An 18,049-nucleotide genomic window follows, 5' to 3' on the forward strand; every position below is an offset into this window, starting at 1 on the left:
GAAATCCCGCTTGAGCATCCCATATTTTGTCATCAGTTTCATTCCTGACTCTATTAATCAATACCTTAGCATACAATTTGCCGACGACGCTAAGCAGGCTTATACCACGATAATTTTTGCAGTCCAGCTGTGACCCTTTTCCTTTGTAAAGTGGCACGATAACAGCCTTACACCAATCTTTTGGTACTCGGCCGCTTCTCCAACACAAATTGAAAAGGCAGTACAACTGACTAGCTACTACGCCTTTTCCTGCTTTAAGCATCTCGACCGACACTCTATCACACCCAGCAGCCTTTCCCGCTTTCATACTCTTAAGTGCTTCCACAATTTCGAACATTTCAATTTCGCCTTCCATCTCATTCTCTTTTTCTTCGCTATAGCAGAAATCTTTCTTATTTCCTTCCTTTTTTTCAAATAAACTTTCAAAATAGTCCTTCCATATCTTTAGTACACATTCTTCTCCTTTCATAACGCTACCATCCTGGCATCTGATCCTAGTCAGCTCTCTGGTTATAGTATTTCCTCGGGCTGACCTTACGGATTTCCAGAATACTTTCAGATTTAACTGAAAGTCTTCTGATAGCCTTTTATCAAAATCCTCTTTATACTCTTCTTTCTTTCTAATCACAGCTTTCTTAACCAAATCTTTCATTTTCTTATATTCCTTACGTGCTTCATTCACATCTTCATCTATAACCTCTTGCATTCTTAAGTTAGCTTTTGCTGCTAACAAATCCAGCCATGCTTTCTTCTTTAATCGCACAAGTTCTTGCACATCTTTACTCATCCACGCATTTTTGTGATTTTTTCCTTTCCTTCTTCTACTTACACCACACACTTCAACAGCTACTTTCACAATTCTTTCTTTAAATTCCTTCCATCCATCTTCAATATCGCTCATTTCATCTAAATCTTCAAATTCATCCTTCAGTCTATTAATATACTTCTTACCTACATCCATATCTTGCAAATTTTCTACTTTTACTCTTTCCAAAGCGCTGGTTTGCTCCCTTACCCTGTGCCGCCAGCGATTGAAGATACCCCTTATCCGGGATATCACCAGTAAATGGTCCGAGTCAATGCCAGCACCGCGATATGCACGGGTATCCAGCACTTTGTTCTTCAATCTTTCATCTACAATCACAAAGTCTATCATACTTTTTAAAATACCTTCCACTCTTGTGTAGGTGTGGATCTCTTTATGTTGAAACATTGAGTTCGACACAAAAAGATCCCACTCTAGACAAATTTCTAATACACTTCTTCCATTATCATTCACCTTTTCGTCACCAAACGCACCAAGCACCTTTTCATATCCATCACGCTTTACACCCACCCATCCATTAAAATCACCTAACATAATAATCTTCTCATTTGGCTTGGTAACTTTCAATACTTCTCTTACACTATTCCAGAACTCCTCGTTTTCGCTTTTTGCTGATGTTGTACCCCTCGAACCCACATCCCAAGGTGCATAAACACCTAGAACGAAGATCCGAGTGATTCCAACTTTCAGCCTAATCCATAGAAGACGAGGGCTGACACACTCATACTCATTCACGCACTCAGCCATTCGTGCAGAAAGAATTAGACCGACCCCTTGACAGCCTCGGCTGGTACTGGAAATTCCAGACCAATACGCCGTGTAAGGGCCGTGCTGCGTCGCGTCGCATCCTTTCCGCTTCGTTTCATTCACGCACAACACATCCAAACGTCTTTCATCCATCATCTGGCATACTTCCTCAATCTTATCCTTCATTCCTCCTCTTACATTCATCGTCGCAAAGCGGCTTTCAGCAGACCGCATACCGCTCCCGCCGGGAACGAGACGTGATGGGGTGCGGACACCATCGCCGCCATTTATATGCTTTTTAAGGTTCATAATGCGATTCCCACGAGACGCTAGGGAAAAATTTTGTCCGCCCCAGCAGAGCCCCGCATGCCAGGGTAAGGCTAGCCATTACCTGGGGGTCGCCCAACCCCATGGCGGAAGTGGCACGCTCGAGACTAGGCTCGCCCCTAGCCATGCATCCATCGGCGCGGCAGACCTTAGATTGGCAGGGATTTACATTAAAGTGGAATCCCAAGTCTATCCCTTAGTCGGCTCTTACGACATCCGTGGGAAAGAGATGGAGTGGTCCTATTCTTTTGTAATGGTGCCGGGAACCACACGGCATTTCGAACTTACTTCGAGGCTAACTCAATCTGTGTAATTTCCCGTATATATTTATTTTATTTATCGAACATATAAATTAAAAAAAAAAAATTGTTTAAAAAGAAGTACTTATCACACTACTACTTAATAAAATAGAGCTTCGACTAAACAACAAAGAAACAATAATTACGGAGCAAATAACGAAAATCTATATTTTAAAACAATATAGGTGCTTCAACATCAGCTGTTTTCCGGGACTCAAACCTTGATCCCTCAATCAGAGGGGATTACCCACAGCAAAACAATGGCTTACTATTGCAATGGGTGTATTTGTATTCGGAGTACCGTTCTCGGATATTTTTAGGATTGTGGTCTCGGATTTATTAGAGGACTGAGCTTTAGAACGCCGGTGGGCGAGCGGTTAAGGTATCTAACTTAAAATAGATGTAGCATTTTTGTAATTCATCGCAGGTAAGAGAAATGAGCGATAATTAAAGAATTAATATGACGGCTTCTGTGGCGCAGCGGTAATACGCATGTCTGTGACACCGGAGGTCCCGGGATCCGAATCCCGGTCAGGGCATGATGAGAAACGAACTTTCTCTGATTGGTCTGGGTCTTGGATGTTCATCTATCTAAGTATTTATTATATAATATAGTATAAAATATAGTTAATATCTCGTAACACAAGTTTCGAACTTACTTCGAGGCTAACTCAATTTGTGTAATTTCCCGTACTTATATATTTATTTTATTTATTAATAGAATATGCGAAAGACGACATAGACTTATGCGAAAACATGTAAATGGTCTAGAGTAACTAAGTAAGATTTTGTACAAGATATATGACTGTATGTTTTCCAAATAAAATAAAATAAAAATAAAGAATGAAGACAAGTTAAAAGAGGTCATGGATTCAGCTGTAGACACGAGATCCAGTAAGTAGCCACTAAGGGATATCAAGCTTCTCAATTTGGTGATCGCTGATAGTCCAAAGTTGAAAACCAGGGGCGCGTGCGCACGCTTTTACAGGTCTAGTAGGCGACAGGCTAGCAAACTATCACTATTTGAATCTCAATTCCATAAAGCCATACCGCTGAACGTAGCCTTTCAGTCTTTTAAAAACTGTAGGCTCTGACTGCCCCGCAAGGGATATAGTGACTTTATGTATGTACTATTGTTTGAAAATATATTTTTCTTATTAATACAACAATATTCCACAAGTACAATAAAGACGGGATTTCAACAATGGAAAACCTCTGCAAAAAGTAATATATAAAGATTTGTAAGGGAAAAATGGAATTTATTTAACTGCAAAGACGTTTTCAACGAGCAAATGGACTTCATTTCAATTATAATTGTGTGGAAATAATGTTTGCCGTTCAGACACAAAACAGTGAAGGAACAGAGAAATAGCTAAGGTTTGTGTGTCATAATTTACATATCTCGCTTATTTTCTCCTGTCTATTCAACTGATCAAATCAATTCTTAAAAAAAATATCATAAATATAAATGCCAAAATTTTCTTTGATACCTATTGAAGACTGCTGCTTGAATATTATCCTGTTAGTTTTGCTCAAATAAATAGAGCGACAGATTACCTAACCTAAAATTTTTTAACATCAGCTGACATCTGGTATAGTAAAACGTAAACGGCCTTTGGTATGGCATTGTGTCACATTATTGTGGGAAAAAAGCGTTATTAGTTACAATTTCTATTTCTTTGTCGGACAAATTTGTTTTTCTTCTTATGCCGTGTGTTTTACGGGCATTTAAGAATAGAACTCCACATCTTTCCCATGAATGTTGTAAAAAGCAACTAAGTGATAGGGATATAAACATGGGATTCCCCGTTGGTTGGGATAGTAACCTGCCACTATTTGATTCTCAATTCCATCATAAAGCCATACAACTGAACGTGACTTTTCAGTCTTTTCAAGACTGTTGGCTATGTCTACCTCGAAATAGATATGGACTATACGTATGAATATGCATATATATTCCATAAATTTAAGCCAAAAATACATATATTTTTTTAATTTACTACATCTATCCTATCATTAATTTATGTGCCAAGACCAGCTTCGCATTCGGGACTCACTCTTTTTATTGCAAAGGAAAAAATATAAGTTGTTTACTGGTTTTTATGGCTTAGAGGGCCAAATATAGCCCCCACAATTAGAGCAGTAGGTACCATCCCTTGTATCCACTCGAGTTCCTGTTGAAGCAATAAATGGTTTCCATTCAGAAATGTCGCGCAATTTATATTTAACTAGGTCATGGCCGCAACATGTGTTTAGTAAAAATCTGTTTTTTTCCTTTCCCGTAAGAATTTCGGGAAGAATAATAGAGGATGTTTTTCCTGGCAAACAATGCTCAATGCACAATGCTAAATTAACATTCAATATATATTTAATCAAAATCTTTACTTTAATTACAGTTTTAAAACTTTCAAATTCTTAATACTGTGCTTCACATGATTTTAAACACATGAAAATAAGTTCAATTATTTGGGTAACGTAAAATTATTTATAATAAAAAAAAAATCATACATGTTTGTGTCTAAATACAAAAGCCATGAAATCATTACGTAACGCAAGAGATTTATCTTAGTTAATATACTCGTACATACATACATACATACATGCCATCACGTCTATATTATCTCATTGGGGTATACACAGATTATAAATATTTCCACTTTCTACGATCCTTAGATCAGGCCTGTCTCGCTTCCTGCACACTAATTATTCTTTTCATCCATATTCGACCAAGTTCCAGTTGATACAAAGAATTTTAACTCAAAAAAAATAAATAATTATATATATATACGGGACAAATTACATAGATTGAGTTAGCCTCGAACTAAGTTGGAGACTTGTGTTACGAGATACAAACTCAACGATACTAAATGTTACTATAAATACTTATATAAATAAACATCCGAGACCCAGACCAATCAGGGAAACTTTGTTTCTCATCATGCCTTGGCGGTAATTCGAACCCAGGCCCAACTGTCACACAGCCAAGCGCACTACCGCTGCGCCACGGAGGCCGTTAACAATACATTATAAAAACAAAACAACAAACAATCCGATTACAATTTCATTACAAACCCGCTGTACTAAGAAACCATTTGAAACAACATTAAGACAAATAAAATAGGCAATACCTACTAAACTGCCATAATGCAGTCAATTACAATTGGGCGGCGATTATCGACAGTGACTCCGTCCCATTCGCTGCTTCTATCGTCATTATCGCCCTGAATTGCCGGCGGTCTTACTTTAGTTATATTGAAAACCGCAACACAAATATTTATAGCACAGATGTTTCGATACAACAAAAAAATAAAATTTTGAGGAAATTAGCTAGATATGACTTCAAGAAATTTTATATTTTATATTGCTGTTGTATGCTTTTTTACAATAATAAATAAATGAGCTAATCTTAAAAGTTACTTGTACAACCGTCATAGTGTTTATTAACAACATGAGTTGTTAATAAATATTTCTTATTAAATAAATTACGATTTTAAGAAAATTTTGAAACGAATTAATACAATTCTGATGTAATTCAGACATGAATTTCTAAAGTGATAATAATTACTTTTATTTCTAGAAATTCACAAGAGCTAAACCTGGAGCAAAGTCAAATAATGTATAAAACCTACTCATGGTACTTTGATGATTATATTTTTTTTTTCTGATGAATAAGATAGTAGTAATGTGGATGAAGAGAAGGAAGTATGGAGAGATCGTGGCAAGTGAAATAATGTAGACTCTAGATAAAAATAAGACATATTTCAGAATGTACATCAATACTTTTAGTGCTAAATAATTGCAATAATGCAGTAGTTACAATCAATTCTATCATTAAGCCAAACAGTTGAACGTGGCCTATCAGTCTTTTCAAGACTGTTGACTCTGTCTAGCGATATAGACGTGATTATATGTATGTATGTACAAATTTTTCATAATAAAGTACCTACCATTGTGCAGTCAATTACAATTGGACGGTGATTATTGGCTGCGACTCCGTCCCATTCGCCGCTTCTATCGCCATTACCGTCCCGAAATTGCCGGCAGTCTTACAACAAGACCGGGTTTATATTGAAAACGACGACACAAAATACTTACAGTACAGAAATAATGAAAAAAGAGGTATCTTTTTTTAAAAAACTTATAGATCGGTGACATTTGCTCAGTAGAGACGTAGGCGCGTGTAAAAATAGATGTAAATCTAGTCGTCGATCGTGTTGTAAATTCTTTAATATAATATTCTTTAGGTTAGAATTTGGTACCGTTATTAAAAAAGACCATTTTTTAAATTCGTAATAATGGTCTAAGGTAAATGTGGAGAAAAAAAAAATATTTTTATATAAAACTTTGAGTTAATACTTAGATAATTTGAAAAATTCCACCTATCATATCTTTCCAATTAGTTAAAAAAAGACACCATTTCATTTATGTTCAGTTAACAATTTAAATCTGATGGTTTATAAAATTTTCTTAAAAGTAACGTTGAACCCGTTATATTTTACGACGGAAATAATTCTGTACTTTCAATATTTTGTATTACAGATATCAACATTTAAATGCATTTGGTCTCCGATCATTCTGGAAGCTATTCACACTGCTTTATGTACGGGAATCGAGATATGAGAATAATCGACTAACGGTTGCTTTAGTACGAACTTTTTCCATTTCATATAGTTTATAGTGACTACCAATAGATATCTTAAAAGGCGACTAAGGAATAGGCTTATAAACTTGGGATTCTTCTTTTAGGCGATGGGCTAGCAATTCCTTCATTCATTCATTATAGTTGTTTTATTTTATATACTTTTACATGATTTTTTCTTTTTTACATTGGCTTGCTTCCGCTTAGCTTATTGTGTATCAATCATTTGTCTAAAATTGAGTATTTCTTTTAAATATGCTCCATAATTCTGTCCTCACATTTCACTAAGTACGTACTATAATGTTAATCATGCTGAGTACACTTGTTTTTGGTTTTACAACTGGCCATGTTTCTATTGTTTATATTTATATTAAGTTTTGTTGTAAAACTGTTTTGTGTACCTAATCTATACATATAATAAATCTGTAGAAAGGTCAATTCTGTACATTGAAAATATTGAAATAATAAATAGCAGGGGGTGTTACTGGATCGATACCAAACACAAATATGTGATTAAAAAAATTTTTGTCTGTCTGTCTGTATGTTCAGGCATCACGTGAAAACTAACGGTTCGATTTTGATGAAACTTGGTATAATTATACCTTATTATCCTGGGCATAAAATAGGATACTTTTTCTGGAAAAATACGAAGAAAAAAAATCTTAATTTTTCAGTTTATCCATAGACGTTGTTCTGTAGAACCGCGAACACACGTTCCGTTACCCGCAGTGGATTCAGCGCCGTAACTTATAGCGCCGAAAGTCGGAATTAGCTTGAACCGTTTGCGGCACACGCGGGCCGCTACTAATTACTATGAAAAAAATACTTAAGTCCGGTCAATCTGACATTCGAAGCTACATTAATTCCCATCAAGCTGAAAATAAGTATAATTGTTTAAAACACAATCAAAAGCATTATTTCAAAATTCCCCATGATTCCGGTTTAAGGAAAAAAAAATACCCAGGGTCAAGGGTAAAAAATGGGTGTTTCGCGATTTTCTTCAAAACGGTAAGTTTTTCAAATCGGAAAATTACCTCAGACATAAATTGTAGATCATAAAGTTATCTATAAAAAAGGTATCAATATTTTTTTTCAATAAAGCTACCATTTCTGAGATATAACGATGCAAAAAGTTGCAAGCGTCATAATATGCACACGTTTCCACGCCACCTCTGAGGTAGTGTACTATTAGCGCGTTTTTTTAACATTTTTATTATTAAACTTGAAAAAATCTGAAATAGGTTAGAATAAAAATGTGTTTTCACTACGCAGTGGCACTAAAGACTAACTTTCGCATTTATTATGTTAAAAAATTAGAATAACCCTAAGTGAAGAAAATCATCTTAGGACAATCAAATCAAATTAAAACTAAAACTACTTATAAAAAGAAAGAAAAAAGATGACTACAAACTAAAATTTAATTTATAAATTGTACAGTCCCTGCATACTATCAACATGCGGGAGTGTGCCCAGAAGGCTGGCAGCATTGCCAATTTGAATGGCAATGCTGATTCTCTGAGCCAGATTTTCCAGCCGTCCGGTCAAGAGATACCTCAATCAGCTTTTTCGACAATTGTCAGAAAAGTTGATGGGCAGATAGGCCCCCCGGTCCCAGAGTTTCTACCCCAAAACGTTCAAAAGTATAGGTATTACCGATACCCACATATTTGCGCCTTTTGAGGTTTTTTGCCTCATTTGATTAAGTAACGGCCTTAGATTTAGTAACCTGAAGATGAGACGGCGCAAGTGTGTCGACACAAGTAGCTTCCCACACCAAAGGCCGCCCCAATCTCCAGGCTACCAAAGTCATACCATCCGGTCTCTTGGTATCATCCCGAGCCAGACCGTTTGGTTCTAGAACGGCTGGAACATGGATGGTGGCAAGAACACGGAGGATTATATTATTTAGGGCGGCATGGCGCCCTAAACGGCCGGCACTCCTAGGGCATGAGAGGCCGTAGTGTCCATAGCCGTCAACGGTATCCCCGCAAGGACTACTATTATTAAAGACTAACGGTATTTCATGTGTTGAGCATTCTGAGATAAAGCAGGTATACGACCCTAGCCACGTACACAATTAAACAGAGAGACAGATGTTGTCTCAAGGTTTCACTACAGTATAAATGAAGAGACTGGGTTTCATTATACTTATGTATATTTTATATTTTGAATTCAAGTTAAAATTACCGACAGAACAATATAAGTAATATTACTACTACACAGAGTATATACGAGACGTGCTTATGCATATTATGACGCTTGCAACTTTTTGCATCGTTATATTTCAGAAACGGTAGCTTTATTGAAAAAAAATATTGATTCCTTTTTATAGATAACTTTATGATCTATGTCTGAGGTAATTTTCCGATAAAACTTACCGTTTTGAAGAAAATCGTGAAAAACCCATTTTTTACCTTTGACCTTGGGTATTTTTTTCCCTTAAACCGGAATCCTTAAACCGCTTTTGATTGTGTTTCAAACAATTATACTCATTTTCAGCTTGATGGGAATTAATGTGGCTTCATTCTTATTTTTTGGTCTAAATTGACCGGACTACTTACTACAGAACGCGAACTCAACAGCAGTAGCTCAATAGAGGGATCTCCTTAATTATAATAGCCGTAGTTGGGTCCAATAGATATTTATAAGATGTCATTGTCAGAGTTAGGTACTCAAAATTGAGAAATAAACCATCCACGCGATGACCGACATCCGCGCGGACGGAGTCGCGGGGGGAAGCTAGTTTCTAAATAAATATATATAAAAGAAGAATACAGGAGGCCCACTTATTTTTTAAATTTAAGTGTACATCAAAATTTTTATCTTGATCATGAACAATGTTCATTGAACATTAAAACAGCCTTTCCATTTAAGGTCTTGACCCCGCTGGTCCTCTATGGAACTTGAACTCCAACCGCATCAACTCTGGTGACGCCAGATACGTCGAAGCTATCCACACTAACGGCGCCATAACCGGTCTTGGCATCGGAACTGCCGTGGGTCATGCTGACTTCTTCCCCAACGGTGGAAACTCACAACCTGGCTGTCTCACTTACATCTGTGACCACAACCGTGCCTGGGAGTTCTTTGCCGCGACTGTCTCTTACGACCATTTGGTCGGCAGAGAATGCTCAAGCTCTCTCCAGATTACCCTCAACACGTGCCGTGGAGGAGAATTCCGCATGGGCAATGATGATTTGACCAAATTTGGGTAAGTTTCAGCTATTTTCTATCTTTATCACGACTTTTTTGTTTTCTTAAGAGCTTACTTAACTAGAAACCCAGAGGTTTGGTTTTTCAAGTTTTTAATTAATTAAGGTAATACTCGATTATCTCTAAGTCTTTCACATCCACATATCATTTAGAATGAAACTTAAATCAACAAGTAATATTAATTTAATAAAAATAGTTAGTTTTACTTACTTGGTCAAATCGGTTTCGTATTTTACGTCAGTTCAATTAAGATTTTCATTCATTTCCTCTATTAAAAATTATGAAGAGTTATTTAGTTAGTTATAATATCAACAAAGTTGCGATTTATGACAGCACAATTTTATCATTTTGTAATCTTACAATTATATCATGAATAATAATCTAACTTTTTAAAATAATGAAAATCATTAATGGATTTCATGCCGATGTTTGATAAAGATATAGCATTGTAATCAGCCCCACGTTGAGCAATAATATGACACCGCCTCCGGTGAAAACCACGTGTAAATATGTCTATACCTCTATAGACATATTTACACGTGGTTTTCTCACGATGTTTTCCCTCACCGTAAGAGCATCGGTTAGTATTCAAACTAATGTACATAACTTTGAAAATAGTCATTGGTACGTGGTCGAGGTGGGATTTCTGCGCCTTTCTGCGCATCACGAATTCGACCACCGATGTTCGCCAAGAATAAATAGATTATTTTACATACCTACTGGTTTAATATGAAGCGTGTTATAAATAAAACTTAGTCTTATAATTCTCTTTGTCATCATTATATGGTTTGAATCTCCTAAATTGTAATTTATTATACACTTAAAAAATTAAATCTGCTATTTTTAAGTGGCTAATTGTTTATTATGTCGTGTCAATATTTCAAAATTTTGCTTGGTGATTATAAAACCAAATACCCAAGTACCTAGTAATTACATAACATTATTTCATATACGATTACTTTATTATTTCATGTGCAATCAATGCGTGAATCAATCAATGAATAATCACTGATTCTTAACAATTGAGATATTGTTAACATGTTGATTAATTAGATAACAATGTCTTAGTACTTACACTTAATTCTTTCATTTCAGACAAGGAAGATACCGCCTGAGCACCCGCCGACGATACCCCTACTAATCGAAATGGATTCCGAAATAAAATCTTGATTTATTATCAGTTTTCTTTTTTACATGCATACATACATATATTCAAATCTATATCCCTTGCAGGGTAGACAGAGCAACAGTCTTGAAAAGAAAAGAGTGATTGGCCACGATTGATTTGACTTTCTTTCTTTTTTGTTTTATATGAGCTATGAACTGCAGATAGCTCAAAATACTAAAACTGAAATGTGATCTGACTGCTCGCGACACCAGAAGAGGAATAAGAAAGAAACATTTGCACTGTTTATTTATTTTTTATATTTGGTGTACAATACTGGAATTTACTGCCATCAGGATTAAGTTTATTGGATCTTTTTAAATTTGCAAACTTGTGTGACTAAGTGATGAGATAACTATCTCCTATAAGAAAAATAACAAAGGTAGCTTCCTCCATATTCTTCTATGTTGAAGTATTTTCAGGTGGCTTGTACACTGTTTTCAGTATTGTGAAATATGACCACGAAGAGCTGATTATCTAAAAAAAAAGAAACAGTACTCATACATTATATGTTATTATGTTCTTTGTTTGTATGATATCAAAGAAAATACAAAGTGTGCGCTTATATTAAAAAAAGGCTTAGACTAGTAAATAAATAAATAAATTCCTTCCACTATTTGAAAAGCAAAAACTTAACGCCAAATAGCTAAACGTGGCCTATCAGTCTTTTCAAGACTGTTGGCTCTGTCTACCCCGCAAAGGATATAGACGGATATAGACGTGATGATATGTATGTATGTACCAATAGAATAACATGTATTTAAGATTGTATTTTTATTTACTTGCAAATTGTACCCTAAGTAAGTACATTTACCTATTCGTATAATTTAATTATTTAGCATTCAACATAATATTCATCACGTTTATATCCCTTGCAGGGTAGACGGAGCGCGCTGGGAACCACACGGCATTTGGCATTCAAAAATACAAATGTTGATTGGATTAAATTGATACCGATATTAACACCCTATATACTCGTACATATAGTCGTTAATGAGTGCCGTGTTTATAAAAAAAATAATAAACATAACCGCTTCTGATTTTATTCGATTTGCGATATGTATGGGTAAATGGTTATATTAAACTGCTTATGAGGTGTGACGTTAATTGTAAGATGACAAGCATAGCTACAATCTATCTTACCACTATATATAACATTAAACTATTACATTTGAAACAAGAGTCCGCCATTACAAAAAAAAAAGAAACACCAATCAACATCTACAAAACCGTATGCAACAAACCATAATTCCAAAATTCAAATTCCATTCCATTTTCAAACGGCTCCACGCAGTTATGGCCAGTTATCTTCCTTCAAATTAACTCCAAAATACTTGTCCAGTAATTCCAACGTTGTATTCAGCCAGTTATTTCGTTTTAGAATCCAAACGCTTTGCCCAACTACTTGGCAACGGTAAAGCGTAGGAATTCTAAAACAAAAAAGAACCGCTTTAGCTCTCCTCGCTCGCTGTTTTCATCTTCTTGACGACGTTATTAAAACTTTCTTCTAATTGTTTGTCTATCTTCTTTTCATTTTGTGTTATTCCAGTGCTGTTTATATTAAAGAGATGCAGTTACAAAAGATTTGTGAAGACAACAATACTACATTTTTTCATGGCGAATGAAAAAAAAATATATATATATAATATCAAAATTAAAACTCACCCGTTAATTTAGAAGTGACGAGTAGAAGGTACACGGCGAAAATCATCTTACCTAAAACAAAAGGACAAATTTGTAAATGTCGCAGTCAAAGCTCTTAACCAGTCATAAGAAAAATTGACTTACTAGTAAAATCGGACATATGCCGTGTGGTTCCCGGCACAAATATAAAAAAGAATAATATAAATCCATCTATTTTCCAAGGATATCGTAAAAGGGGACTAAGAGAAACGCTTATAAACTTGGGATTCTCCAATTTAAGGCGATGGGCTAGCAACTTGTCACGATTTGTATCCCAATTCTATCATTAAGCCAAACAGCTGAACGTAGCCTATCAGTCTTTTCAAAACAATTGGCTCTGTCTTCCCCGCAAAGGAATTAAGACGTGACTATATGTAAGCGTGCATGTATGTAATCTGACATCAGTCAATTATCAGTCAAAACCACTATAGACAAGATTTTTAAAAACTTTTGACTGTACGTGTTGGTCAAAAGTAAGATTTTTTTTTTGGGAAATGTTTCTTATCGATATTCATTCTTTGATACAAATATTAAAAATTCAACCAAAATGTATGTACATTATACTTTCACGGGTAGACCGCTGAATCAATTAAAACAAAGCTTTATAAAAAAATATTCATTGCTATAAAATTTCTAATAAAAGCTACACATAGTTTCTAATAAATCTATCGTAGTACAATAAGAACAAAAGCCAGTTTATCCTACACGGTGCGGGCGGGTACTCAATAATGCTGTGTCGGAGCGGGGACCTTTATTGAGGTTCCCGGAATGTGCTCACAAAGGGACGTTTGAGAACCGACGGCGTCTGGGTGAAGACGCAGGATAGTCATCTATTTTAGAAAATTAATATCTATTTTCACTAAATGCCGTGTGGTTCCCGGCACCCAATACAAAAAAAAGAATAGGACCGCTCCATCTCTTTCCCATGGATGTCGTAAAAGGCGACTGAGGGATAGGCTTACAACCTTGGGATTCTTCTTATAGGCAATGTGCTAGCAACCTGTCACTTGAACCTCGGTTCCATCTATAGGCCATACAGCTGAACGTGACCTCAAGCCTTTTCAATACTATTGGCTCTGTCTGTCTCTGTCAGTGAAACATACAAATATATATGGTCACGTCCATATCTGTTGCGGGGTAGACAGAGCCAACAGTCTTGAAGAGACTGATAGGCCACGATCAACTGTTTGGTTTAATGATAGAATTGAGATTCAAATAGTGACAGGTTGCTAGCCTATCGCCTAAAAGAAGAATCCCAAGTTTATAAGCCTATCCCTCAACATTTTGCGACATAAATTGGAACGAGACGGAGTAGTCCTATTCATTTTTGTATTAGTGCCTGGAACCACACGGCACTTTATAACCATACCTCGACAGATAACACCGACAACAAAATGATATAATCATAAGAACTGCGAATAAACGTTTACAGCGGTAGTACCAATTAACTCTACTTTTGTGTAATAAATGAAATTATAATTTTATACAGGACTTTATTTGAGAGATTGGGATCTGTACGGGCCCTTTCAAATGGCGTCCCTGTTTTACGGTCATCGTAAAGATGGCGCCGATAAATTTTGTACTGTAATGATTGTTTAAGGTTTTTGATTCGATTAACTTTTTAGTTCCTATGATTAAAAAGGATTGTTATCTGTTTAATAATTCCTTTCTTTTATTGTGTAATGTGAATGTTTTTCTTAATTATTTTAATTTGTTAATTACCTTTGTAGGTCGGTGTTTTAGAAAAATAATAATACGTACATACGTATAATACCCTTGCGGGGAAAACGGATCCACGTTCAGCTGTTTGGCTCAATGATAGAGTGGAGTATCAAATAGTCACAGGTTGCTACAATTAAAATTGATTTGTTTCAGATTTTAAAGATCCATCTCAAGTTAAAGTTAAAGTTAAACTAATTTGTCAGTAATTTTACTTTTGTCACTTCTTGTATAGGTACTTAAGATTTAGAAGCGCGTATCAAAATAGATATTTTTTACATGTCAATGATATTGATAAATACAAAGTCTAAATATTTAAATCGCAAGTCCTAGTTTCAAATCTTGTGATCTCAAGTAAAAAAATTACTCAATCAGCGAACTATTCATGAAAATGAAAAAACATACTCATTCCGACACAAATCCTTAACATCCATTAAGTTAAAATCCAATCAGACTCTCAACACGGCAGAGATAAATCCTAGCTCAGTTCATAAGAAATACGGATAAAAATTCCACTCGTTTTAGTCAGTAACCAATGAGACAGAGCAAATAGCGGATACTGACATTCGAAGATTTGAGGAGTTACGTTACGTAATGAATGCTGAAACTAGAGTTAAATTTAAGCCGTGTGGTTCTCGGCACCAATACAAAAAATAATAGAATCACTCCATTTCTTTCCCTTGGATGTCGTAAAAGGCGACTAAGGGATAGGCTAGGAAAACTTGGGATTCTTCTTTTAGGCGACAGGCTAGCAACTTTATATATGAAACTCAATTCTATCAGTAAGCCAAACAGCTGAACGTGGCCTATCAGTATTATCAAGACTGTTGGCTTTGTCTACCCCGCACGGGATATAAACGTGATTATATATATATGTGTACTAGAGGCCACCCGCGACTTCGTCCGCATGGAAACCCTTTCAATCCTGCGGGAACTCCGGAATAAAAAGTTAGCCTATCTGTTATTCTGGGTCTCCAGCTATCTACATACCAAATATCATCGTAATCGGTTCAGTAGTTTTTGCGTGAAAGAGTAACAAATATTCATACTGACATCCTGACATACTCACAAACTTTCGCATTTAGAATATTAATAGGATCTCATTACCGTTTTTGAGCCTATCCCTTAATCGCCTTTTACTACATCCATGGAAAAGAAATGGAGTGTGTAAATTTTTTTTTATTTTAGTGTCGGGAACCACACGGCCAATAAGAACTCATTTGTAATTATTACTTATCTATACTATATTATAAATCTGAAGAGTTTGTTTGTTTGAACGCGCTAATCTCAGAATCTACTGGTACGAATTAAAAATTATTTTTACGTCGAATAGACCATTTATTTTTTTAAGCTACATATGTATAAAACATTACGCTGCCACTTTTTGGAGCAAAGTAATCATGGCAAATGTGAAAAAAAAACGGGGATAATTATTCCTCCTTGAGGGCTTCAATGATGCCCAAAATAACTATTCCACGCGGACGAATTCGCGGGCACAGCTAGTAATACATAAAATCAATAAGAACTCATTTGTAATTATTGCTTATAATCAGTAGAGGGTTCGCTCTTGTCGGATGAGAGGTTGCGATCCCCACTTCCTATCATATTAAGGCAGGATTTGCGATGTCGGCACGTCAGTGTTTCCCAAAGGCTAACATGGCTTTATAATATATTATAATAATATTATATTAATTATTTATTGTGTTAAGTTGCATACTTAGGTATATACATATGGTCACGTCTATTTCCCTTGTTGGGTAGACAAAGCCAACAGTCTTGAAAAGACTGATGGGCCACGCTCAGCTATTTGGCTTAGTGATAGAAATGAGATTTAAATAGTGACAGGTTGCTAGCCCATCGCCTAAAAAAAGAATCCCAAGTTTGTAAGCCTACCCCTTAGTCGTCTTTTACGACATCCAATGGAAAGAGATGGAGTGGGCGTATTCATTTTTGTACTAGTGGCGGGAACCACACGGCACTGCCGTTAAGTTGCACTAAGAGTATAAGTATGCAGGGATCGTGGCAAGTGGAAAGATGTAGCATCTGTCTACCCTTCCAGGAAAAAATGTATGTATGTGTGTTAAAAAGACCGAACGTCCACCTTGATGATGAAATAAGGGATAATTAGTAAGAAAAGTTGATGTTCATGTAATTTTTTAAATTAATAATAATATTCGCCGTTTCACAGACATTATCAAGAGTACCCGAAACCGCCGAGCTTGCACGAAGAGAGTTATGAATGTGGATGTAGCGAAGGAAGTATGCAGAGATTGGCGCAAGTAGAAAGAGGTAGTCTCTACCTACCCCTCCGGGAAAGAGGTGTGATTTTATGTATGTATCACAGACATAATTTTTTATTTGCCATTTAAATATATTAATGTCACATTTTATCCTCGCGTGTCTGCTTTTGATTTAGTGCGTAATAAAATGTATAATAAATTCAAAGATAAAAATGGAGGATCACTTACTGTGGTCAAAAAGGAGTCGCTTCGTGTAAAATCCTATATATAAAAGTCCATAACCAAATCATGTCAGTAATTTATATAATCCTCCACTTTGAGAACCACAGCCTCGTATTGATGAAGCGAACTAACGAATCCCCCTATATATCTGTCAATAGCAGTCGCGAATGTGATAATTATTAACAAGTCTTGCCTTTGACATGTTCTCAGAACGGACCATTGTTCAGTTTGAAAGGATTCCCTTTGTCTATATAATTAAGGAAGGATGTTTTATTTATGTCAACTAGCTTTCACCCACAGCTTCGCTTGTGCGGATCTAACGCGACCTGCATGCGCGAATTTAGCGCCACCTTCAAAATAGTACAGGCTTTTCGCGAATCCCGAGGGAACTATAGTTTTTACAGGGATGAAAAGTAGAAGACAGCGACAAAATATCTGTACTTGCCAAGATCCCTGCATACTTCGTTTTCTTCATACACATTCATCAATATTTTCACATTAAGTCATCAGTTTATCATACTTATGACATTTCAATAAAGGAACATAAGAAATCCGTTGAGCTTATGACCTTTTTGAATTCCAGCGCATACCTGCTTAATTTTAAGTTTTATTTTATTTATTTATTTACTAATTTATGTACACAGAAATCATCAAGAATAGCAGCAGCTATGTAATTTTGTTTCTTGTGTTTATTACACAAGAAACAAAATTACATAGCTGCTGCGTATTTCTAAAGATATCTCTTTATTATAATTTAATGTTACTTATATATTTAAGAAGCTTGTGTCCGTTGAGTTGTTCAAATAAATCTTTCATTCATTCAAGTTAATACTGTCTTAAATGTATACTAATATTATAAAGCTGAAGAGTTTGTTTGTTTGAACGCGCTAATCTCAGGAACTACTGGTTCGAATTGAAAAATTCTTTTTGCGTCTAATAGACTATTTATCGACTTTAAGCTACATATGT

At 35.7% G+C, this 18,049-nt stretch overlaps 1 protein-coding gene and 1 long non-coding RNA gene across 4 annotated transcripts in view; one reads left to right on the plus strand and one right to left on the minus strand.

Annotated features, from left to right (window-relative positions):
• Positions 1-18,049, minus strand: part of LOC106142273 (disintegrin and metalloproteinase domain-containing protein 22) — a 421,117-nt gene that overhangs the window by 236,028 nt on the left and 167,040 nt on the right. For 2 of the 3 annotated variants that reach the window (XM_060954903.1, XM_060954905.1), the window contains one exon: positions 12,882-12,932. The exons of the other annotated variant lie outside the window; for it this stretch is intronic. In XM_060954903.1, coding sequence (XP_060810886.1) covers positions 12,882-12,932 — 51 coding nt within the window. The remainder of the gene's footprint in view (positions 1-12,881; positions 12,933-18,049) is intronic. 3 annotated transcript variants of the gene reach the window in all.
• Positions 9,710-11,231, plus strand: LOC106130124 (uncharacterized). The gene is made up of 2 exons (XR_009657592.1): positions 9,710-10,049; positions 11,147-11,231. It is a non-coding gene; the product is annotated as an uncharacterized LOC106130124 (long non-coding RNA).

The sequence above is a fragment of the Amyelois transitella genome, chromosome 5, assembly GCF_032362555.1.
Source record: "Amyelois transitella isolate CPQ chromosome 5, ilAmyTran1.1, whole genome shotgun sequence".
NCBI classification, from domain to species: domain Eukaryota; kingdom Metazoa; phylum Arthropoda; class Insecta; order Lepidoptera; family Pyralidae; genus Amyelois; species Amyelois transitella.